Genomic DNA, 25,412 nt, shown 5'->3' on the forward strand with positions numbered 1-25,412 from the left:
AGAGATCCTCAGGATCCTGTAGATGCAGATTCCATATTTATGATTGTCTCTTGAGATTTCTGGTCTCCTAGTTTTAGCCTCTTTCATTTCAGCAGTATTGAATATGTCTGGTCTTAATTCAATGGATTAGAGTATTGTTTTTCTTTTTATGCTGTGATTTCTCGCGATATTATTGATACGAATGAGAGCAGCCCAAGTCCTGAATTCTTGGGGACATGGGTCAGTATAAAAGATCAGTACATCTTCTGATAAGAATTATCCGCCTTGGTGAGATGTGGTGTTGTGCTGCAGATTGATATCTAGGTTTTCTTTCTGACTATATTAATATGCTGCCCTGTTTCTCTGTATGCACGGTTTTTGAATTTCTTTTTTTTTTTTTTAATTTATGGGCAATGAATTTAAAATGTCATTCATTGTTCTATGATGTGGCTAAATTCTAAAGAATCCATGAAGATTACTTCTAGCTTTTACAGATAATAAAACACAAAGCCAGTAATTTGCATGCTAAACACAATTAGTTCATTTATTTATTTTGACATCGTAAATGATATCTATCCAGTCACCAGGCATCCTGCCATCCATTAAAAATACAAGCTGTACCAATAAAAACAAAGCATCAGCACATCACATCCCACAAAAGGCAGCCAGTCAGCCAGAAATATAAAAAAACACTTTCTCCACCCTTCCAATCCCCAAATGAAACCCCATTGCCCCAGCCACCTCACCTCTCTCAAAATGTCAAGTAAACAGAACATCACACCCCAGGGTTGTTAGACCAAACCACCACAGCCATAAATTTTTAAGGCAGACACACGGAGCTAAGAGACAGAGTTGTGGTTAATTTTGGAGTATTCGGGCTCAGGCTCTTGCAGCAAGGGCTTCCTGACAAATGTATATGGAGATGTTGCCTAGCTATTCTCTCATTCAGTTAGTGAACCAAAGGTCTTCAAAACTCATGGCTTTGAGCCATGAGGCTCTGTATTTGTTCTAGGTGGTATTTCTTAGGAGGCAGAGAGCAGTGGTGTGGATGGGCTGCGTGGTTGCTCTCAGTATTCAGTTGGGCAGAAACAAAGTGAATTGTTCCCGCTTCGGGTCAAATTTTAATTTCAGTCTGGACTGAACTTCTGCCTTTGGAACTGGCTGTCGGAGCAGTAATATGAACACAACAACTGGAAGGATGGATGAGAGACCATAGATGACCGCTAATTTGATAGCATACAGCAGCATAATCAAGAGCTGAGACATCCAGGGCCAGTGTTGGCAACTCCTTGGCAAGAGACGTTTTGAACAGGGATCCATCCTGCCCTGCCTTGGTTGTCTAGTGGGGTTTAAAGTGCTGAAGACCTGCTCTCTCAAAATCAGGAACCTCTAAGGAGTCATCCAGAGTCACTAGTCACTTGGGAAAACTCGGGCTTATTGAAAATTATTAGGTATGACGATCTTTAACATCCTCTTGTTTTCATAGATAACTTCACAGCAGCAGTCCCAGTCCTGTCTGTAAGGGTAAGAAGAGGAGTGGTAGCTAGATAACTCCTTCAATTTGCCACTGACTGTGTCAATAGTTGTCTCTCTGTTTCAGTAACTACTGGAAACTTTGAGGTTCAATGCACCATTAGGGTAGGACAGGAACATTGTGAGTAGCATAGATTTTAGCTGAAAGAGCCTTTAATGCCTCTGAGGTCTCCAAGTAGAACATAACTCTTTCAGTATGATGGTTAATCTTTTACTTTAGATTTCGTTATTCAATGGAGAGGCTGCACAAAATTTCTGACAAAGTTGCATCTTTAAGTGTTCATATAGTAAGGGCAGATTGTATTGGGCTGCATGAAGGACTACGAGTCAGCAATGTTTGTGACCTGTTCTTACTGCTGTCTTTTTGAGTGGTTGCAGGCTAGTGCTTTAATTTCTTATTCTTGAATTTCCTGGTAAAAATCCAGGGGCAATGATATTTATCACCGAGTGGGAGATTGCAGGGGTTTGTAGTACAGTTTGATTTGTATTAGGATTGGAAGGCTTCAAATAAAAATGGACTAACTGTGAACTGGCTCTGTATATAAGAGGACAAGCCCTGCCCTGAATAGTTTTAGATGCTAAACAGGGAAGGAGGCTGGACTACGACTGAGGTTTTGTTATCCCCATTTTTCAAATAGGAAGCAGGGCAGTGGAAGATGAAAAGCAATGATGAATTCCTACAGGCTGAATTTGCAGCACATGAGCTACAGTGTGGTCACTGTTGCTGCACTGATTCCTTGTCCTGCACAGTAATTTATATTTGCTTCCTAGGTCACCGCATGGCAATTCCTCTTGTAGCCACATGCTACACAGAATCACAGAAGAATGATCCCATAAAGCTAGCTATAAGTAAAACCTAGACTTACTCTTATGTTGCAGGTAATGTTTTCTAAGGATCTTAGCGATGAAAGTTACTAAAGGCAGGTTCAGTACAATGAAAACCATCCTTGGATATCAGTGTTGTGTGACGCCATCTGATGCTTTCATGGTACTGATGCCGAAATCATCAGATATCACAATCTATTAACACCCTGAATGGGGGTTCTAGGGTTTCTTGCTAGCTTGCTTCACTTCAGTAACTCTGCAGAGGGTGCCAGAGCCTTTCCCCGGTAAAGGATGGCAGCAGTGAGAAGAGCGGTATGAGGTGTGACCAGGTGGACGACTTGCTCAGCCTCGTGGCAGAGCTACGAGAGGAAGTAGAAAGGTTAAGCAGCTTCAGGGAGTCTGAGAAAGAGACTGGTGGAACCGTACTCTGCCCTTTCTGAAACAGAAACAGCCACCAGAAAAAGCCCAAGATCCTGTATCTTCCCCCTGCCAGGCTGAAGGCAGTAGCTTAAAAGAGAGGAGTGAGTGGAGGCAAGTCTTCTCTCGGGGCAGCAGGCGAACCCCCTCCTTGCCCACCTCGCCTCCCCAGGTGCCTCTGCACAACAGGTATGAGGCTCTGGGTGTGCAAGGCCAGTCAGTGGATGATGTGGGTGATGGGCCATCTTCACCAGAAGTGTTGCCAAGGTCAGAAAGGCCTACCCCCCATCTCATGACCAGCTCCACAATGAAAAAAAGACAGGTTATAGTTGTGGGAGACTCCCTTCTGAGGGGAACAGAGGGTCCAATATGCCGGACAGACCCTCCTCTTAGGGAAGTCTGCTGCCTCCCTGGGGTCCAGGGTTAAGGACATCACTAAGAAACTTCCTAGCCTGGTACGGCCCTCGGACTATTACCCATTACTGCTCTTCTGTGTGGGTGGCAATGAAGCTGAAACGCATAGTCCAAGGGGGATCAAAAGAGACTTCAGAGCCTTGGGGCGGTTGGTAAGGGGATCTGGAGCACAGGTTGTTTTGTTCTCTCTCCTTCCAGTTGTGGGCAGTGACATTGGAAGAAACAGTCTATTAATACGTGGCTCCATGACTGGTGTCGCCAACGTAATTTTGGGGTTTTTGATAATGGGATGGGCTACATGGCACCAGGCCTGCTGGCATCAGATGGGATTCACCTTTCTGAAAGGGGCAAGAGTGTTGTTGCTCGTGAGTTAGTGGGGCTCATGGACAGAGCTTTAAACTGGGCTTGAAAGGGGAGGGAGATAATATCAGGCTTGTCCGTGACAAGCTGTGGGACGACACGCCAAGGTTGGAGGGACAGGGTGCTAGTGAGGGCCCTCAGCCTGTTGCTCTGGGATGTGCTGGCTACACTGCAGCGCACTTGAAGTCTTACAGACATGAGCCAGGGGCTCCCGAGGTCATAGGAGCCAAGAGGGAAACACCAGTGAAATACCTCAAAGGAATTAAGGGGTGTTCCTCTAAGAAGGTGATAGCCAACAGCCCAGCTGAAGTGCCTCTGCACCAATGCACACAGCATGGGCAACAAACAGGAGGAGTTGGAAGCCACTGTGCAGCAAGAAAGTTATGATACAGCTGCCACAGAATGAACCCCCCATAGTCCAAGAGGAAATGATTAGCACCTGCTACACTACTTAGACACACACACAAGTCTATGGGGCTGGATAGGATCCACACAAGGATACTGAGGGAGCTGTCAGAAGTGCTCACCAAGCCACTTTCTATCATTTATCAGCCATCCTGGGTCACTGGGGAGGTCCCAGTTGACTGGAGGTAGCAAATATAATGCCCATCTACAAGAATGGCCAGAAGAAGGATTGGGAGAACTACAGACCTGTCTGTCTGACCTCGCTGCCAGGGAAGGTTATGGAGCAGATCATCTTGAAGGCCATCATGAGGCATGTACGGGACAACCAGGCGATCAGGCCCAGTCAGCATGAGTTAATGAAAGGCAGGTCCTGCTTGACTAACCTCACATCCTTCTAGGACAAGGCGACCCACTTCATGCACGAGGGAAAGTCTGTGGATGTTGTCTTCCTAAACTTCAGTAAAGCTTTGGACACCATTTCCCACAGCATTCTCCTGGAGGAACTGGCTGCTAATGGCTTGGATGGGTGTATGCATCGCTGGGTGCAAAACTGACTGGATGGCCGGGCCCAGAGAGTTGTGGTGAATGGAGTTAAATCCAGTTGGTGGCTGGTCACAAGTGGTGTTCCCCAGAGCTCAGGAGGGACATTGAGGTGCTGGAGCATGTCCAGAGAAGGGCAACGAAACTGGTGAAGGGTCTCGAGCACAAGTCTTATGAGGAGCAGCTGAGGGAACTGGGTTGTTTAGTCTGGAGAAAAGGAGGCTCAGGGGAGACCTTATTGCTCTCTACAACTCCCTGAAAGGAGGTTGTAGCGAGGCTGGTGTCGGTGTCTTCTCCAGTACCTGAAGGGAGCCTACAGGAGAGCTGGAGGACTTCTTACTAGGACGTATAGTGATAGGATGAGGGGAATGGCTTTAAACTGGAAGAGGGTAGATTTAGATTAAATATTAGGAAGAAATTTTTCACTGTGAGGGTGGTAAGGCACTGGAACAGGTTGCCCAGAAATGTTGAGGCCCCATCCCTGGAGGTGTTTAAGGCCAGGCTGGATGGGGCTTTGAGCAATCTGGTCTAGTGGGAGGTGTCCCTGCCCAAGGCAGGGGGGTTGGAACTTGATGATCTTCAAGGTCCCTTCCAACCTAAACCATTCTATGATTCTATGATTCTTTCCATGGTGAAGACTGCAACACAAGTTATGTTGGGTCAGAGGCACTCTTCCAGGCTCCAGAGAACATCTCAGGGACTTCTTAGCCTCATGCGCTATCCTTGTATTGAGTAGTCCTTAAATCTTTTTATTCTCTAAATTTGTCTTATCTGCTTTGAACCTACAAAACTACTGACAGTTCAGTATCATGTACATTTGGCATCACAGTTTTACTCTAGTATTGTGTATGACCTGTCACAAGGGCAGAGGTGGTACGAATGAGCTTTGAAGTTATATTCCCAGAGCATGAACACACCTAAGATTTATGTGTTTTGTGTCATTTATGAATGAGGCAGAAATAAGCTGTGCAACCAGAATAAGAAATTATTTATACATTATTAACTAGCTGTCAGGTTTTTTCCACTTGCCATTTTCCATTCAACCAAAACTGCCCTGGGAATGTTTTGATATAGTTTCTGTGCTGGCATATAAGTCTAGTGAATCCATTATAGCTAATCTCTTAAAGTTTTATGGCTAGTTTTCTCCCCAGTGGAAATAAGTTGGGTTTTGTTTTTTTTTTCTTTCCCTGTCAAACATCTAGTTTTGACTTTATCATCAACCACACCAGTTCTCACTATATGCCACACTGTGTAAATGGGCTGGGCAAGGCACCCAGCTCTGCTATTCTTCAAGAAGATACCTAATGGTTAACCAGTTGTTGCACCGACGTTTTTCTTAGCGTGCAAATATCAGCTTTCACTTACTAAGCCCATGCGATATAAATAACCCCTGGCAGACAGGCTGGGATTATACTACCTGTTTGAACTGAGAAGGCTGCTTGCCAAAAATAATCGATTTGATTGCATTGGCTGGGCTTGTCAGAGTTTAATGGTGCATCATGGTAAGGGGCAATCTTAGAGAAAGCCAGACACGTGTAATAGGGAGCTCGGGCTCAAGCAAAAAGATCTTATGCTACCAGTAATGCTGCTTATACTTGTTGGTTGCATAAAACTTCATTAATTAAGTCAGTGAGATATGTTTCAAGGTAAAACACAGGGAGTCAAGGTGTTCTGCATAGATAACTTCAGGCTGATCAGGTTTTCTAGGGGCAGCAGAAACTCCACAGGTAGCCTCTGTTGTAAAAAATTTTGCATTCAGATGGAAATATGTCTCCAATACCACCATGAAAGGTGAAGATTGGGAGTAAGCAAAGAAGTCTGCTTGGTAGATAGTAAAGAAAAGAGGATTGTTGTCTTACTTTTCCTGAGTGATTGTACTGCTGCTCACGCAACTGCTACAAAGATGACTCAGGAACAAAACTCATCCTGCAGTCACTTTTGGTGAAGGGTGCATGAAAAATGTAACACAGCATATTTAGTCTTCAAACAGCATTGCTGCCATATGTGGTGGTAAGACCCTGTCCCTCATTTTGTCTCGACTGGTCTTCACCTATTAATATTACTGGAAGCAGGGAGCATGGAAAGCGAAAATCTCCTTTTAAGCTCAATGTTGGCTAGAAACAGTAGGGTTGGTGAGATCCCAAGGTCCCACTCCTAAAACAATAAGGACACAAGACAAATAGAAAGCTTTTTCATTTAGAAAACATTAATGTCATCCTTATTAAATTTATGGTTAGATAAAATCTGTGTTCAAATACTGCCAATTATGTGTGATATGCTGTATGAAGGGAGGAGCCAGAAGTTTTAGCCCAATCACAGAAGCAACAGATGAACTGAACAACATCTCTGTGTACCTATACAGTCTAGACTTGTTATTTTACTCCTTTCCCACTTTCCCTACCCCTTTGCCAGCCTTTTCCCTGGCCAATAAATATGTGGGAACTGATTTCCGACAGAGTTAATTATGTCTAATTGTGCCACTCTTGTTATCTCAGCAGCTTTGACTTACCATAAATTGCCCTGGTACAGATGTTGGCAAGATAAGAACTCTAGACTCTCTCCATATACATAATATGTATGTATTTATTTATATATCCGAACATGGTAGATATGCTGCTGTGGTAGATTGGAACAGTTATTTTATGACTGCTGGGATTTTCCGGCCAACTGGCTGTGCTGGGTGCCTCAGAGGCAGATACTGAGACATAATTCCTGCCCTCTGCTGCCTTCTCCAGCCCAGTGCGTTTGTCAGATACTTTTCAGTCGTGACCCAACGAAGTCTGGGTTAATAAGAATCAGGGAGGGATCAAGGGAGTAGCATTGCTCGGATGACATAGTACTTCAGCAAAGGCCAGTGCACAGTACGCTGGAATAAAAAATAGTTTAGGTATTAATAAATAAAACATAGAAATCTGAGTTGGCTGAAAAAACAACACAATTTATCTTTTGATATTTCCATTTCTGACATCTAGAGGCAAATCCGACGCCAGAAACATCAGGGAAGAGATTGAGCGAGGAGGGATTCAAATTGAACTTATGACTCTGAAAGGCATTTTTAATCAGCTAGGTTCCAGTGTCCTGGCTTATATAAATGTAGGAATGCTATTCACCTCCTATGCAAAAAAAAAAAAAAAAAAAAAAAGTCACAACAAATACACCCTAAGGGGTTGTAATAAAAAGCTAAATACATTTAAAACAATAAGGATAGTAAAAAAAAATTAAAAATAAAAGAGTTTTATTGTCAGGAAATTGATTCCAGGGAAGCATACAATTTTTTTTCAGGTAACGGTTGATTTTGGTTGAGTCTTCTGTCAGAAAAATTACAGTGAGATAATCTGCGTTGGTGGAGTTAGGAAGTAATTTTTTTTATATGTCTGAGCTGTGTTTGTACATCTCTCTAACTCCCATTCATCTCTCACTCTGCAGTGGGGTTACATAGCCCTTTCAGCAGCCTTTCCCTAGGGCTGAGCACTGCCCTGTAGCATGGAAATCCCAGTTCGGTGACAAAGCAAATGTGGAAGTCATAAAAAACTTGAGGTTATGTAGTCCCTTTCTTGAGGAGCTCTGAGAAGCACTGGGTCATCTGCAAACGGCAGAGACATGATGAGCACCTTCAGTTCTCATGGCCCTCAAACATTTATTCTTATGACTTTTATTTCAGGTTATAGTTGTTCTCTCTACTCCCCCACGCTTCGGTTCCTCGCACAGACCCGGTGTACGCATCGTGAGCGCAAGTCCCTGTACAGTGTGAACAATCTTTTGGTGTTGACATTTCTAATATTTCCTTGCTGTATTTCTGTGTTGCAGATGTGGATGAATGCGCTTCAGATTCTCACCAGTGTAACCCCACCCAGATCTGCATAAATACCGAGGGGGGCTATACCTGTTCCTGCACTGAAGGCTACTGGCTGTTGGAAGGCCAGTGTTTAGGTAAAAACCTCGGGCGATACGAGATCTGTGCATCTGTGTACGTGTACCTGTGAGGAACTGAAATAATGTCACCAAACATCTTTGTCAAGGACACAGTTAAACCTTCGGCTGCGTGGAAACTAATGTCTTTCCTCTTTGTACGTGCCAACAGTGTGCTTGGCAGAGAGGCTCCTTCGTGCAACAAAAACGTAGATGTAAATGCATATGACCGGCATCCATGTTACCCATGGGATTTTGGTATTCCCAGTCTGAAGGATTCCCCGTCATATAAGATCAATCACAGGCACGTGCACAAAAAGCTCTGTTCCCAAACAGACATCTCCTTTCCACACCGTGGCCGTCTGGACCAGAAGGGGTCAGGATTTGACACCAAGAAAGAGGCCAGTAAATCCCTAGATTCAACCAACCCCTTTTGCTTGGGGATGAGAAAAAAATGACCTCTGAACTGGGTGCCATTTCGGTAGCTTCCAAGCAGTTTTATTTCAATTTCTATTATTTTCCTCGCAGCGATTCATCTTTTTAGCCCAGCCCTCCTGAAAAAAACATCCTTCAACAAAGAGTACAGGAAAACCTTCCAGCTCCCCTCTCCTCCAGCCCATTCCCCTCACTTAACGTCCCCATGGGATGATGAAGTAGATGCTAATTCTAGGTACACAGCTAGGACCTAGGAGATAAGATACAACTTTTTCTTTAAAAAAAAAAAAAGTTTGCTTATTATTATTTTTTTCCCCTCGGCGCAGGCTGTTTGCCTGCCAGCTCCGCGGAGCTGGACCATCCTGTCACAACACCTCCGCTGGAAGGAGAACGGGCTTTCCCTGCCCATTCATCCCGGGAGCCTCTCCAGTTATTTTCCAACTTTTTCCTCCCAAGTACCAATTCCAATGAAGGACTGACTCACGGCTGCTTTCCGAACTCCTGCAAACAGCTGCTGTGTAACTCACCGGGCAGGGACAGCGCTGAGCCTCCTCCAAGTGGGGTCTGTGCAGCCGTAGCTGCTTTGGGGAGTCACTGTCTCGCAGTTCCCTGGGATATGAAATCTCCATAATCTCTGATAATTCCTTTTCTTTTGGGGAAAAAAGCTTGTGCTGGGGGTTGTACAGGCGTATGTGATGGGGTGGGGATGAGGGAGGGCAGGGAGGGGGACTCTGCTCTACATCGTCTGTTGTGTTACCTATTTACTTCTCTCAGTTACAGCCCAAACTAAAGGGTTGCGTGCAGCATTCGGGATTTGGACATGCACCTAAAGTGCTTTACTGCTTGATGGATATACCAGAGAACTGGTGTTCTCAGTATTCAGTTCTCAGTTCACAGAGAAGTGGCTGCATTGCTGAAGTGATTCGAGTATCTGCTTACGCCATTTAAAATAGGCAATAACATCCCAGTGTTGCCCACTTTAATAATCATGGGGTGGACTATTACAAGGCAATGCAAAGACCTGAAAGCACATTGCATTTAGAATCACTACATTTTTCCCTAAGTGTCAAAAAAGTCTGTTTTCCATACTTTCCACTGGCCTTGGAGAAGTGATTTTTGCTGTCATAAAGCAGTGAAAGACCATTTAACGTAATCAGAGGGCTGAGTTTTTAGAGACAGGCATTTTGGTGCGCCGTTAGTAAACCACCATTACAAAAAGCTACACTTCTCTCTATTGTAATGTTCCCTCCAAAAACTGGAGGAGCCAGTAGAGCAGTGTCTACATGACCCACCCACAAGAAGCAGCTCTGTAAAAGTCCTTATCCTCAAAATGTAGCACTCTTGTGATAACAGTCCTGCAAAAGCCAAAGCATGTATTTAAAGTAATAAGTCAGCAAAATGAGATATTAATTTACTTAAAAGCAATGTCATCTTTTGCAGGATTCGAGCCAAGGCTGCTGCTGGTGTACATACCATAGCTGACCCCGGCCTTTGGGTTATCTTGCTATTTAGAATGCAGTGGGAAATAAAAGCCAGTAAGGGCAAAACTGAGTGTCAGCGCCCTTGCTATTTTACCCAGAGAGAGTACTTGCAAGACTTTTGACATTTTCAGAATGGTTTCCTGAGACTTTCTACGGCAAAACTGCCCCAATGAGGCCAACAACACAAACTTGAATTGCAGGATGTAGCTACTTATACAACAGATTCACAACATCATTGTTGTTTCTATGGTATTACCACATCACATAAATGTTCGAGTCGTTCAAGAATTCAGTTTCCCAACGCATTCTTAATATTTAACACCAAATCAAGCAGCAGCCAATTTAGCTAACAAATAAGGAGCTGCTGGAATTCATGCAGATTTACATGTATATGTGTGAACCATAAGGAGAATACTGTGATTTTGATTTTCACATGCGTTGGAGGGGGTCGTTTCACCGAACCCTGTGCCTTCCTGCTTTGCTCCTTCTGGCAAACTGACCGGAGATAATACACCTGGGTTTCTATTGCACAAACTTAACTTCAAAGCTTTGAGACTAGCCATTAAAAAAAATCTCCATAAATCAAGAGCCAGTTAATACCACAGGAAATGTAAAGCCTTGGAAAGGACAACTACTCCATGTGTTTCATTCCAGTTCTTACTCCAGGAGCACAATTATTCTAGCACTTACCAGCATACCTATCTTACAGCATTTTCTTATGCTTCTAACAGTCTGTTGCATGTATTTCTAATGCTGCAATTCAGCCCGAACTGCTATTTTGGCAGTGAATTTACTGTTCGCATTTTAGAGCCTGTAACTTGTCACTTAAAAATTCATGTAAAACTGTGAATGTTAAGCAAATAAGATGATTAAGGGCTTGGAGCATCTGCCTTATGAGGAAAGGCTGAGAGAGCTGGGACTCTTTAGCCTGGAGAAGAGAAGGCTGAGGGGAGACCTTATTATGGCGTACAAGTATCTAAAGGGTGGGTTGAAGGAGGATGGAGCCAGGCTCTTTCCAATGGTTCCCAGTGACAGGACGAGGGGTACAAGTTAGAACACAGGAAGTTCCGTTCAAATACACGGAAACACTTCTTTACGGTTCAGGTGACAGAGCACTGGCACAGGCTGCCCAGGGAGGGGGTGGAGTCCCCTTCCCTGGAGATTTTCAAGACCCGCCTGGATGCAGTCCTGAGTAATGTGCTCCGGGCAATCCTGCTTTAGCAGGGGAGTGGGACTAGATGATCTCTAGAGGTCCCTTCCAACTCTGAAAACTCCATGATTCTGTGACTATTGCGAAAAAAAATCTTTAAAGAATATCCTCCCTAAGAAAAAAAAGAGTACTTTGTAACAAATACTTCTTGCTTTTCTAGTGAATAGCTTTGGTATATGTGGAGGTAAAAAGGGTTTCTATCTTGATTTTTGACAAAACTTTGCTACAACGCTGGCTGTGCTCTTGTTGATGGGCTGTGCGAGCTATCAGGTACGCTTCGAGGCAACTAACTTAAAGGGACTGACTCTGGGCTTCCTGGTGACATCTCATTAAGTTAACGATCACAGCAATGACAATCACTTCATAGGACATACTGATAGATGTCAGCTGTGGGTAAAAACACGTTACCGCATTCTTTTGGGTAGAGATCTATTTTAACTATAACTCTGGGTCTGAACACCTGAAAGTTTGGCTGTTAGGTCTGTAACCGGTATGCTGTTATTGGTACCGTTGACTCAATGTGTTTGCTGCTTTGTACCCGCATATGAAAATGCAGACCACTCTACTTTCCATCTCTCCCACCTGTAGATATAGATGAATGTCGCTACGGCTACTGCCAGCAGCTGTGTGCCAACGTGCCCGGTTCCTACTCCTGTACGTGCAACCCAGGCTTTACCCTTAATGAGGACGGAAGATCATGCCAAGGTACCGTGTATGCTAAACTGTATGACTGAAACTTTTGGTCCCAACCCCTGAAACTTGCTTTGTATTTAGAATACAAGTAACTTTCCCAACATTGCTTTTGCAAACGTTCATAGGTTTGTCAGCCTGAGATGTTTCTGTAGCTTCGCAGTGCCTCGGAGGGGTACAGGTGCAACATGACCAGTCTATCAGGACAAACATGCACAGAAGCCCAATCCTCCTGAAATGTAGATTTACTCAATTCACTTAAATTACAGAGCGTGTAGGTACTGAAGTTACCTTTAAAATCTGAGGCTGTGTGACCCACCTGAGACAGAAAAACTCTGTCCGATCAGCAAATTAGATCTGAGCCTCCCAAGCTCCAGGCTCGGGTCCTAAGCATTACACCACCTTTTGCTGTGATGTGCTACCTGAATCAAAGTCAGCACCACCTCTTTGTAAAGCCTCTCTCTAGCTAAGCAGGGAGCATCTTCCCACGTGCTGCGGGAAATGGTCCGTGCTAATGATGTCAGGACTTTCCAGAAGCTGCTAAAGTCCTAAAAGGGAAAAAAAAAAAAAAAAAAAAAAGGTTTTGTTACAGCCCTAGGTTCCCATAAGGACCACTCCTCATTGCATTATTTTCCCCAGCTACATCCTGCTGCATTTCCTCCCAGGTCTGTTATGACAAAATCAGTTCAATGGTTTTAAAATTGCAGGATAAAACCAGAAGCATTTGTAATAAATATTTCATCCCCATCTTCCATGTTATTTTTTTGATTGAAGACATTCCCAAAATGCTTCATTTCCACGCATGTTGTGTTTCCAACATGCTATTTCCAGGCAGCAGCCCGAATCCCAATAAACAATACTGACTTGGTTATATTTTTTCAGAACACATCACTCTGACTGTACAGCTAATCTCTTTGAAATGCTTTGCAGTAATGAATTGAAAATAGAGTTTGGGGAGAAGTCACTGATGCATTGGGCATTGGTTTCCCGCAGATGTGAACGAATGTACCAGCGAAAACCCTTGCACTCAGACCTGCGTCAATACCTACGGCTCTTTTCTCTGCCGCTGTGAACCTGGCTACGAACTGGAAGCTGATGGAGTTAACTGCAGTGGTAACTGTCTTTAGCTATTTATTGTTTCGGTTTCTTTAATTCTATTAAGTTTTCCTTTCCCGATATATTGTTTCGTACAGGCTTTTTAACACATTTTTTGCCTTGGTCAATGGTTAGCAGCTGCAACTTGTATGATCTTCTTTCCAGTTAAAGCACACAGCAAATACCCAGGAAAGCACAACGGAGAAGGGCTGCAAATGGTTTAAAAGAAATAAGCTAAATATTAAAAAGCTCCAAGACGACAGCAAAACATAAGAAAACGCTTTCTAAATGTTGAACAGGAAGCTTTATTAGAGCAAATAAAGAAGGGACTGGCCTAGAACATTCTGCCATGATTAAAGGAATACTGTATATAAAAGCACTTTTCCAGTTGTCCATTGAATGTGTTGTATTCCACTTGCTCTTACAACTCCACACTTCTGCCTGAAACCTTCCCGTTTCTCCCGTATGGCTCTGGCTACACTTCAGAAACAATATATGGTTTCTTAGTACAGCTATTGCTAATCTGTTCAGCACATAGCAGAAGCAACTGTGCTTCTGTCACTGTACTTTTTCTTCTCTTGTTTTTGTTTTTATTTTATTGCTTTATTTTAATTGAAGGCAAAACTTATTTCTGTGCTTAATGTTCCCACAGCCTGATAAAATTAGAGAATCCAGCCAATATTTCTTGGAAGGAAAAACACACTGGAAAATACTTGTTTTCTAATTTACAGTAAACAGATGTAACATGCTGTTTCTGAGAGAGAAGACATGTGATAGGCAGTATGTCTATAGATTAGTGTTTCCAAAGCTGTTCCTCCCTGCAAACCTCCTTATTATAACGGAACGAGCAAAGACTTAAATCTCTAAAGGGTCTTATGCATTTAGCATTTAGAGCTGCGACACCTAACTTAAGTTTTCTGCTTTCTAATGGTGTTTCTGCTTCTAAGTTAGACTTCTGCACTTTTTTAAGTGCTCCTGAGCTAGTTGGGGGCCTGAGCCAGTTAAGTTCAATGCAATGCCATATAAACATTGCCAGTACAAAATGGTGACAGGAGAGGTGGTGCTTGAGCCTCATTCAAGTCTGAGAGTTAAGCCAGCAAAAGGGACTTTGCACCACCCAGATTTTGGTCAGAAAACCTTTTCTTGACAGTTCTGTGCAAGAAAATGCTTGTCAAAGCAGGTCAAATTTCTCTGGATGAGCTTTTTTTACTTCACAAGCAATCACTAGACATCACTGAGGCTCGCAAAAGGAACACCTGGTTAGGAGAACACAGGTTAAGGGTTACAGGTTGCCCAGAGAGGCGGTAGATGCCCCATCCCTGGAAACATTCAAGGTCAAGGTGGACCTGATCTAGTTGAAGATGCCCCTGATCGTGGCAGGAGGGTTGGACTGGATAGCCTTTAAAGATCCCTTCCAACCCAAAGCATTCTATGATTCTGTGACACTCCTGTGAGACACCCAGGATCCAGATGTACTCCAAGAACCACTGGATTAGTCCATGGCCCAGCAGCGAGCTTACCTTGACAATGGGAGGAATCCCTGCCCCAATACAAGGAGAGAAGCAGAGATTTCAACCTGGCTTTCCCAACAGCAGCATTATTTTCTGATCACACAGGTATTGCTCGTGCACTCGGTGTGCTCTGAAATGCCTACCATCTTGTCCTCTGCAGGTAGTCAGCAGAATGCCAGAAATGTTCAGGAACAGCAAAGATGTGCCTGTCCTGTGCGGGCTCAGCAGCAGAAATGTAGGACCCTCGGGGCTCTAAGGCCCTCCAGCACTTGACAGCAGCTGAGCACAGGTTATATGAATCCGATGCACTGGAGCACTGGGCTAGAACACCTCGAGAGGGTGGGTGACATCTCAGTCCCTTTATGGAGTCAACCCTCAGTCCATGTTTTGTCAGGAAGGTGTTTTTTTCAGCAAACTCACTGGGCCAAGTGACACAGTAACAGGACTATGTAGGAATAGAGTTCCTTTCATCTGCCTTCTGATAATGTGGTTGCAGCCATAAAGCCCCTTTAACATATTTGGACTTCAAATACTTTCCAATACATCTGCACAAACCACCAAAAGTGGATAAATGGACTGAACCCAAGTTAGAAGAAAGGGAAATTCAGTCTGAAGAGTAAAAGTGATTTGCCCGGGAGAGTCAACATGTCAGAGCTGGGAATAAGAACTTGGGAGTTCCTGGCTGGGGCTCTGGCCTTTGTTACTTTCTTCCCCTGAACAGGGAAATAAGGAAATGATTAACTGCAGCCTCCCTCAGTCTAGCGCCTGCGCCTGTGTTTCCCCCTCAGTCAGCCATGCCTCCATGGGCAGCTCTGAAGTTTGTCTTTCTCTTGAGCACAGTTCTGCAGAATACAATGACTGGTCAATTCATGAGTGCAAGGGGAAAACAGCACAATTTCTGCTTTCAATCAGCGATTTGACAGACTGCTTAGTTTCCTGGGTATCTGCTGGGAGATGGCTGGGCCTTCCAGTAGGTCTGACCCAAGCAGGGATGAGCTCCGTAGTCTTGCTGGAATGCCTTGGAAGTAACTGGCTAGAGGCTAAGAAACATAAAACAGCTGGGGCTGGCTGCGGGAGTTCTGCTGGGACCCATGTGGCCCTGGGAAAGGGAAGTTTGCTCTCCAGAAAAAAGAAATAAAAAAGAAAAGAAAACCACCGCCAACACTCTCCGTTCAAATTACAGTTGCAGCTTTGTTGTTGGAGTAGCTCTATCTCTGACGTAAAACAGAACTGAAAACATGGCCAACTGGTGACAGGTATTCGAAAAGAAAAATAAATAAATAAAAGCCATGCATTGTGTTCAGCAGCAGCTTTGGGTTCCCTAGGAGAAAAATGTTTAGCCGAGAACTTGTTGTATAGCATTTTCCCGGGTTGCTGCAGAGCTGTAGGGAGCTGGAGGGTGCCAACCTCCAGCTGGGCTGATGGGCACGTAGTCTGGATGGCCACCTGCCTGCGGGACTGCTCTTTTGACTGTAAAGCCAAAGACACTAAACTTTGTTTTACCACTGCAGACATGGATGAATGCAGCTTCTCAGAGTTCCTCTGCCAGCATGAATGTGTGAACGGGCCGGGTTCTTACTACTGTATCTGTCCTTCGGGCTATAACTTGCTTGACGATAGCAGAAGCTGCCAAGGTAAGAACATTCCTGTGCTGATTAAAACCCGAGGGGCCCAGAAAATAGGTCCGGTGTCTGGAAAGAGGTTTTCAAGAATTGAGATGCTTGGTCTTGGCATTGCACAGTCAAATACTCGTAGGGGCCAATTATGCAATTCTGGTAAGAATGTCATCACGTGAATAGTCCCACTGAGGTCAATTGGTGTGTTAGTGGAAGTTAAGACTTCACTGACTGGGAAACAGCTACACAGGGAAGCCCTCAGATGCTCTCCTCTCTGCTGCACGTCTCTCTCTAGTTTTCCCATACGCTAAGGTCAGACAGCCTGAGCAGCCAATTTCTTTTCTATTTTTGCAGCACTTAGCATATGGGAGCACGCCAATAAGCAGAAATGAATGGAGTTAAAAACTGATCTTAAAAAAGGGGTTATCAAAAGGCCACTTGTCAGGGTGCCAGTGTTATGAATTTGGGGGCAATTCCTTAAGACGGAAACCGGTTTGTAAGAGTGGTGTCTTGCAAATAGTTCCCTGCTTTAGCCTTTTTCTCATTTCTTGTGTTTTAGATATCAATGAATGTGAAATCAGAAACTTCACCTGCACTCCGCAGCAAACGTGTTTCAATATCCCAGGAGAATATAAATGTTTAGACCCAGTAAGATGCGAGGAACCTTATATCCAGATTAATGAGAAGTGAGTAACATACCCACAGCCACAAAAGCAAATTCTATCTGTGTGAAGTGTATCTAGAGTGAACCAAATCAGCTGCATTTTTACAACATGGCCATGAAGTGTGTCTAGAGAGCTATACGTACATGCTGTTGCTGCGTTTACCATTGGTAAGCTGTATAAAAATAATAAATTGCAATTCCTTACCAGGTCACCAGGTGGGATATGATATGATGTGATTGATGTGATGTGATGTGATGTGGTGTGGTATGATATGACAAGATACAATAGTCGGATGTGTGGAAAGTTAGACTGGAAAAACACTTATCAGTGAGTAGAGAAAACGGCAAGGTTTGTAATGTAATGAGAGACATTTACTTACATTACTAATTGACTTCATATATGTTCAAATCCACCCTGTTTGTTAGTATAAGTATTTCCTGTAAATACTATCTCGTGTCTGGGAAGTACTTTAAAACATTAGATGATGGTTATAAGCAGGATACAAGTAGTTTCCTACTGCTTAAAGGTTAAAAGTGCTGAAAAGTCCACATCCTTGTCCAGAAATTGACTATGTCTGGATGGGACTGTTAGCACTGTTACTGTCTAAATTTGGAATTATTTGAGCAAGCAAAAAAAAAAATCCCACATTTCTAAAATTGACTTGTTTCTTTTACATTTTTGTAGGTACTTGCCTGGGGCTCAAAATATTTCAGCTCCAGACAGATCTCCCTATATTGCAGCCCATAGGATTTCATCCATCATGTTTGCACTAAACCTAATTACTTCAGATTGCTTGGTAGCCTCGTGTATTTTATAAAAAGACAAGAGATGAAGAATCAGCTTCTTTCCATTATAATTTATTCATGTCTTTACATTGCTTTCTGAACTAGGGCAGCTGAGGAGCGGACACTTTCTGTTCTTCCAGTTCTGGGTTTACCTACGTTCAGAGGTGGTAGAGTTTAAACTGGAAGTTGAAATATCTAAAGCCTCTGTATCTAAATTCCCCAAAGCCCAACTATAGAGTCCTTGCTGATCAGCTTGCACAAGAACTCTTGGTCTCTGAGCTTTGTATTTGGTGGCTTTGGCTCGTGTCTAGATGTGACTGCATTTAATTTGCGGCATATGTCTAGAAGCGGTCAGTATAAAAGCCAAGTGAATTCCTTGCATCTGTGTTCTCTGTGGAAGGAATTGGGTGTTTGCAATGCCAGGAAGCTTTCTATGGGGGACATGACAGAACAACTGTCTGAAATTGGTGTCAGTAGAGGAGGTTATAGAAAAAATAGGCAAAAAGACCCAACTCTTTTCCAGTAAATTCCCCAGCGTGGCTTTTATAAAGGGACATCCTGCCTCACAACTTCATTAGAGTTCTCTGAGAAATCAGCAGCACGGGGCTAGGGCAGATGAGCTGATGCAGGCTGCTTGGGTTTCCAAAGGCTTCTGAAAAGAATCTCACATAAGGTTATTATGGAAATTAAGCCGCCATAAATAAGAGAGAAGTCCAGGAACAGAAGAATAAGAGATTGAAAAATAAAAAACAGAGTACAGTACGGAATTGTCAGCTTTCATAGTGAAGTTCTGCAGAGGTCTGAGCAGGATCTACTTTGTCCAACATATCTGTAATCAGCCTGGGTAAAAAGATAAACCATGAGGTGGGCAAAGTCTGCAACAGTATCTGAGGACAGTAGAGAAACATGTGGGAAGAAAAGAATTGCAGAAGCAGCCTCAATGACTGTGCAATAAAAATGGCATATAACATTCAATGTAAAGTAAAAAGACAATTCCAAATTCAGAAACTAAATAAAGAGCGCTGACCAAATTTTAATCCATCCAAACTGAGATTTGAGGGTTGTTATAGGTAGTTCCATGATCTGCAGTACTCACTACAGGTGAGAAACTCAATCCGAATTTGAGGTGTTAATAGGTAGAGAACATCCTTAGAGCATGTGCCATTGGGTGCCCGTAGCTTTAAGACTGTGCAGTTCCTTCCCCTCCTCTCAAAAGAAATATAACCGGATAAAGGTTCATAAAGAGTGATGAGGACGATCAAAAGTATGGAATAGCTTCCTTGTAAGAAACAACTAAGTTAGGACCCTTCAGCCATGAACAGGGTCAAATATGAAACCCTGAGTTGTGTGAGGAGGATGATCAGGGATTGACTGGCTGCTGCCCTGTCGATAGAAGAGCTGGGGGCATCAGACTAAGTCAGCAAGGGACACTGCAGAGAGAGGTGGAGTGGGCTGTGGAGCTCCTGACTGCAGGGAACCAAACATTTCAGTGTGTGTAAGGGGAAGCTGGACGTGCTGATGGATAAGAAATGCATTAAGGGCTGAGGAATACACATAAGACATCTTTGTCGCAAGGATTTCCCGAGTCACAAACAATTGGAGGCCGTTGGTGGAAGCGTCATACCCTCAGCTGCCCATCCTGCTCTTCCTTAGGGCCCTGCACTTGATGCTACAGGTTTGGTTTGATCCAGGATGTCTTGCTGTATGTTTTCATGTAGTATAGAGAAGATTGTTAAACAAAGAATACAACATTTATATAGCACCATCAGTGGAATGATCCAATAATTAACAATTTTGGGGACGGTTCAGTATAAATTACTGTCTGAACAAACATGTACTGGGTATTCTACACCTGCAGAGCTGGTCTAAAGAAAGTACAGATTTTTGAGTGATGTAAGGAGACAAAGGATGCCAAGATATTTTAGCCTAGAAGACAAAAAAAAGAAGGCAGGGATATAGGTAGGCCAGAATAGCAGCACAGAAAATACCAGGACTACATTCATTACAAGTTTCATTGATTCTTTTAGCTGGTGAACAGCATTATTTGTCTATTTATTTATGCAGCTTGCACATACAGAATCAAATGTTACAGCAATTTGTAACCCCTGATGACAACCTTATTTCTGACAGCCGCTGCATGTGTCCCGCTGAAAATGCCGGTTGCCGAGATCAGCCATTCACCATCTTGTACAGAGTGATGGATATGGTGTCCGGGCGGTCTGTGCCTTCTGACATTTTTCAGATGCAAGCAACAACTCGCTACCCTGGAGCCTATTACATCTTCCAAATCAAATCAGGGAACGAGGGCAGGGAATTCTATATGCGGGTAAGTCTGGCGCTCATTGAGAGAAAGCACGGAGCATCTTCTTGTTAGCTGAATATCCTTCCAATAGCAGAACTCAGTTTTTAATGAATAACATTTAAAGCTTCAGTATGAGACATTTTCACATGCAGATGTGCAGAGCGGTGTGCTGATCTGCAGGGGCTGCTGGCTCTTTCAGGAAGGTGACCTGCCCAAAACAAACACGCTTGTTTTATGAGACATTAGGTTCAGGAAAGTCCAGGGCTGTGCCCATGTCTAAAAAAAGCTCATGTCTCCTATGCTCAAGAGGAACTGTTGTGCCAAACCTTTTTTTAATTTGATGACAATCAGTACTTGTCACTGAAAGAGTCAATGATGTTTCTCGTTTGGTTGGTTGGTTTTTTTAAATTTTCATTGGAAAATTAAAAACCTAAAAATCAAAAAAGTAAGGGGAAAAAAAAACCTTTATCCCAAGAATCGACTTTCTGGGTTCTTTGCTTTTATTTGTTCTTTTTACTGAGAACACAAAATTTAATGTAGATGCTGTTAGAGAAAACAAAACTGCTTTTTTTTTAATCTGAATTTTCCTCAGAAGACACCTCATTCCACAGTCACTTTCACTGCACCTCTGAGACGCAGGGGTAATGGGACGTGCCTACAGAGGACGGGGCACAGCCCCCAGGGATGGTGCCGTTCAGAAGGTTGATTTTTAACCCTAGGCAAAACCTGGCTTTGATATTCACATTAAGCAATGTTCAGTGGCTATTGATGGCTCCCATACCTCACAGAAACCCGTAGCGTGATGGATTTTGGTAGACTCCAGTACACAGTTCTCCTGAGAGCCTCAGATTCTCACTTTCAAAAAAAAAGAAAATGTTTCAAAATGCCAAAATGACAAGTGGTCCAAGAATGATCGTTTACCTCTCACAAGAGCTTTCCTGTTGCAAAGTCATTACTGATCCCACCAACCTTTTCCCCTCGTCCGGGTCGATCTGCCAGATGCTAGGGCTCAAGTGACCAGCATCATTGCTGAAGTCTGCTAGTTTTCTTTTATTTATCACGCACCCATTCATTTTCTGAATGCTCATTCTGAATGCCTTTTTAAATACTCATAATCCACTGTTCTGGCCAGATATTTCAATGGTCTGCTTCCACTTACTAAAAGACAATTTTTTCTGAAGTGCCTTTACATGTTTAAAGCTCTCTTCAGAGGGTAAGGTTTTTCAACGTTAACATATGCAATTATACAACAAACCCTGATCCTGTTCACATAGGAACATCTTTTATGTTCCTACGTGAACATAAAAGCTCCTTTTATGTGCAGGGTTCCCAAAGGCTTTGCAAACTGTAGAAGGTGATAGTTCATACAAAACACTGAAATGCAGCCAAATACTGAAACGAAGCGCTCTCTCCCCTGTGAATTGCAGTAGCTCAGTAGCTTCTACCAATGCAGCAGAAAAGAGTGTTATTTTGGCTGCTCAAAGACCACGGTCGTAATGTGGTCTCACCTCAGACGATAGTTTTCAAGGGCTGTTTTTTAAAGTCTCACCTGCTGCTTCTTGTTTTGCGCACAGCAAACGGGACCGATCAGCGCTACGCTGGTGATGACCCGCCCCGTGAAGGGCCCCCGTACTATTCAGCTGGACTTGGAAATGATCACCGTTAACACCGTCATCAACTTCAGAGGAAGCTCTGTCATCCGGCTGAGGATATACGTGTCACAGTACTCCTTCTAAACCTTGAGTTTGTGCCCTGGAAACATTAAAACAAAAGAGACAGTTCCTCCTCTGCAGAACTCTCTCCTCAGAAGCCAGTACGTATAGCAGCTCTAAACCAAACCAGTATTCCCACAGACCCCGTGACCTATGCCTGTCCGAGGAGGGAGGCCTCTTTGTGCACGGTCCCTACCAGGATGCAGACATCTGAAGATGTACCGTCAGCAGATCCCCTATGATTCTCTATGTGGTCATATATTTTATGGACTCTTCTTTCCATTGTAAACACTTCTAGGGTATGAGTCTATGTTTGAAAGACTGTGAACCTTTGTAGCTCCGAGGCTGCTTAGCAAAAAGCACCAAAGAAACTGAGGAAAAAGCTGGCTTTCGCAATCTTGCCTTTTTTTTTCTTTTTTTTTTTTTCACTGTACGTGGAAAGCAGACAAACAAGCAGAAACAGAAACAAAAAGCCACCTATTGAAACAAGGGATCTCAGAAGTGCCAACTTACATTGCCAATTATCTCTGGAATTATCAGTCAGGCACTTTGTCTCAGTTCACCTTGCATTTCTCTTAGTTTCACCTGTTTTTTCTTTGATTCTATTTTATAGCTAAAATTCATTGTAAATTCAATCCAAAACACATGTTGTACTATGTAATCTTCTACTTTCTAACAAAGTGACACATGTTTGGGTTCCTTCCTGTATTAAATCTTCCTATATAACAGAGTTCATAGAAATCTGTCACTGGTTGGTATGTTTTACAATGTTTAGGGTGTTATGCTTATTTCCACCCCGACTCTTTGACACCGGCCTCCGCTGCCGGAATAGTGTCCAGGGACTTCAGAGCAGATGAGAATCAGAACTTTATTTTTCCCTGAGTGTGGTAGTTACAAACAGTTTGTAGTGGTTATAAGGCAGCGACCCTAACTGTAGTTAAGGCTGCAACTAATCTCCTGTTCAAGGACCACTCAGCTCAGATCCGTCTAAATTCCTTCAGAAAAAGAATGAATTGTTCCCTTCACGCGCAGTCTCTCTCCTACGTTCCTAAAATGGGGGAAAATAAGCCAAAAAGGACTTGGGCTTATTGTTCGTGCCTCTGCCACAAAGCAGACCTCGCTAAAGCAGTACCCAAACCTCAAACGCTGGGATCCCACAGTTTCCATAGGCAATGTCTTCTCAGGTATAACTGCTGTAACCAATAGAAAGTTTCTCCTGAAGTCTAATCTGAATCTCTGCTGTTGTAATTTAAATCCATTGCTTTTTAGCCCACTTCTAGTAGAAACAGAGAACAGTTTATCTTCCCCTTTGCAGCAGTCTTTAACATGTCTGAAGACTGTTGTCATGTCTCCCCTCAGACTGTTTCTCTCTAGTCTAAACAAACCCAATTCTTTTGGTCTTTCCTCATACATCACATTTTCTGGACCTTTGATCATTCTTGTTACTCTTGCCTGGATTCTCTCCAGTTGGTTCACATCTTTCTTGAAGCGCAGTGCCCAAAACTGTGAAAAGTATTCCAGCTGAGGCCTCACAGTGCTGAGCTAAATCTATATATATGTTTAGGAGTTTGAAAAAAAAAATTAATAATTGTATAGTTCAGAGGTATAACGCTCACCTTGTTGAAGCTACTGAGTTTGGTCTTTTTTAGTAGGGATGAGGGTTCATATGCCTTGTTCTTAAATTTCTCTGAAGCAAGCTCTTTTGCTTCTTCCCCCTGCTTTTTCCTTATCGACTCATTTGCTCGCCAGCATCGCTAGGGCAGGAAAGGTAACCTTTGCTTCACCTTTTTGAAGACTGGAAGTGCTTAACGCTACTCTGGAAAAGGAGTTTATGAAGATTATAATGCGAGCAGGCTGGAGCAGAGTAGAAGCATTATGTGAGGTCTTCAGTAAAGTGGAGTATTAAATGGGAGAATACAGACTCAGAAAGTTATCCCAGCACGGACTGCATGACAATCAGAAAATTGACTCTCTTTTTCCTAGTAAGTTTAGTGAGTTAGTCTGGAGTTGGTTTTCCCTAGCTTTAGTAGAGACTCTGCTCTTTTTACTCGTACTCGGCTTGAGGGAAGCCCTGATGCAATGGCTCACAGCAATGAAATGCCAAGTCGAGTGCGCTTAACAGCTTCCTTTTCTTTATGGTTTAAAGTTTTCTCCGTGCTGCTACAATGTCCTGGGATCCTGCGGCTCAGAGCTCTGTACACAGGCTGTCCTTCACTGTTCAAACAAAAAAGCTGGAGCCAGACTCCAGGGTTTAGTGGGCCAAATTGAGGGCAAGACGCCAATGAGATTTGTGAGTAGCCAACTTGGAGGAGATAAATGTAGAGGAAACGTGCAGAGAAATATCAGAAACACGAATGTGTTTCCTGAGTGTATCATGGCTCATCATATGCCACAGTCTTGGAAGGGAAAAATAGAGATGACCAGGAAGGTGGAATGTTGGTTTATAACCATGGGGCTAGAAGTGCTCTTGTATCCCAGATGATGGAAGTGAGACATGGGAAACAAGCAGGCTCTGGGTCACCAGACAGCAGACAAGGGGCAGGCAGGGTCTTGCATTAAAGACATTAAACTCTTATGTTAAAAGTTTTCCCAGTGCTTAAAAGCCCCTTTTTCCCCCTTTTGTGCCCCTATGTTATGTCTTCTTCATGTCCAGTTGAGGAGTCGTCTCTCTTCCTGCCATCACATCACCTTCTGGAGAGGAAATGTGCCCTGTTAGACATCAGACAGTTTCTCACTTCTGGGCTGTTCTCCCATGGCCCCCACATACCAACCTGATTTAACCCTAATTTAGAAACATCAAAACCCAGAGGAATTCCATAACAAAACACTTTGTTAAAAGAGTAGAGCTTGAACACTCGGTTTTAGCAGGGTCCAGCAAATACTCATAAAAAAATATTACACTTTCTATATAAACATTCTGCGCCTTAAAAAAAAAAAAGTGAAAAGTCTGGAAACAAAGGAATTCAGCCACTTCTCGACCGCCATAACATCTTTCATCACTCACTATCACTCCAGCCAACTTTAACTTTGCCAAAATGTATGCCAATCTCAAAATAATAAATTACTAGCAGTTTATAACGTCTAAACTCTCCATTTCCTAGTCAGGGGTCTGTTTCCAATAGACCATCACAGGCTTGTATATTACTGCGATTCTCACCAAATAAAAAAAAGGACTATGCATGTCAGGTTTTTACAACATGAAAGTGAAAAATGTGAACTTGCAACTGCTGTACACACTCATGTTCTCCTTTGAGGCCGGGCCTCTCTAAAAGCAGACAGAATTCCAGGTCCACTTAGAAAATGATTCTTTATTCTAACCTATTGCAGAGGATTTTCTAAGACAGAGTTTTACCATGTGGCTAACAGACAATATTCTGGCCGGCACCAGATGAGGGCACTGACCCTGGTCTGGGTACGTGGCTCTGCTCCCTCAGGGTGGGAGAGCCGTTCCCTGGCTGAGCTGGGGAGGGACAGCTCTTTGCCTCTCCTGCCTTTGGGCTGTCACATCTGTTTAAACGAAGGTCCTCA

The 25,412-nt window shown here is 43.4% G+C and overlaps 1 protein-coding gene across 1 annotated transcript in view; it reads left to right on the forward strand.

Moving 5' to 3' along the window:
- FBLN5 (fibulin 5) overlaps positions 1–22,733 on the forward strand; it is a 44,638-nt gene extending 21,905 nt beyond the window's left edge. The window contains exons 2-8 of the mRNA XM_082485228.1: positions 8,281–8,403; positions 12,097–12,213; positions 13,192–13,311; positions 16,316–16,438; positions 16,980–17,106; positions 20,001–20,196; positions 21,747–22,733. Of these exons, the coding sequence (XP_082341354.1) occupies positions 8,281–8,403; positions 12,097–12,213; positions 13,192–13,311; positions 16,316–16,438; positions 16,980–17,106; positions 20,001–20,196; positions 21,747–21,908 (968 nt within the window). The 3' untranslated portion in view covers positions 21,909–22,733. The remainder of the gene's footprint in view (positions 1–8,280; positions 8,404–12,096; positions 12,214–13,191; positions 13,312–16,315; positions 16,439–16,979; positions 17,107–20,000; positions 20,197–21,746) is intronic.
- Positions 22,734–25,412: the final 2,679 nt, after the last annotated feature.

This window comes from Vanellus vanellus, assembly GCF_965231255.1.
Source record: "Vanellus vanellus genome assembly, chromosome: 6".
Classification (NCBI taxonomy): domain Eukaryota; kingdom Metazoa; phylum Chordata; class Aves; order Charadriiformes; family Charadriidae; genus Vanellus; species Vanellus vanellus.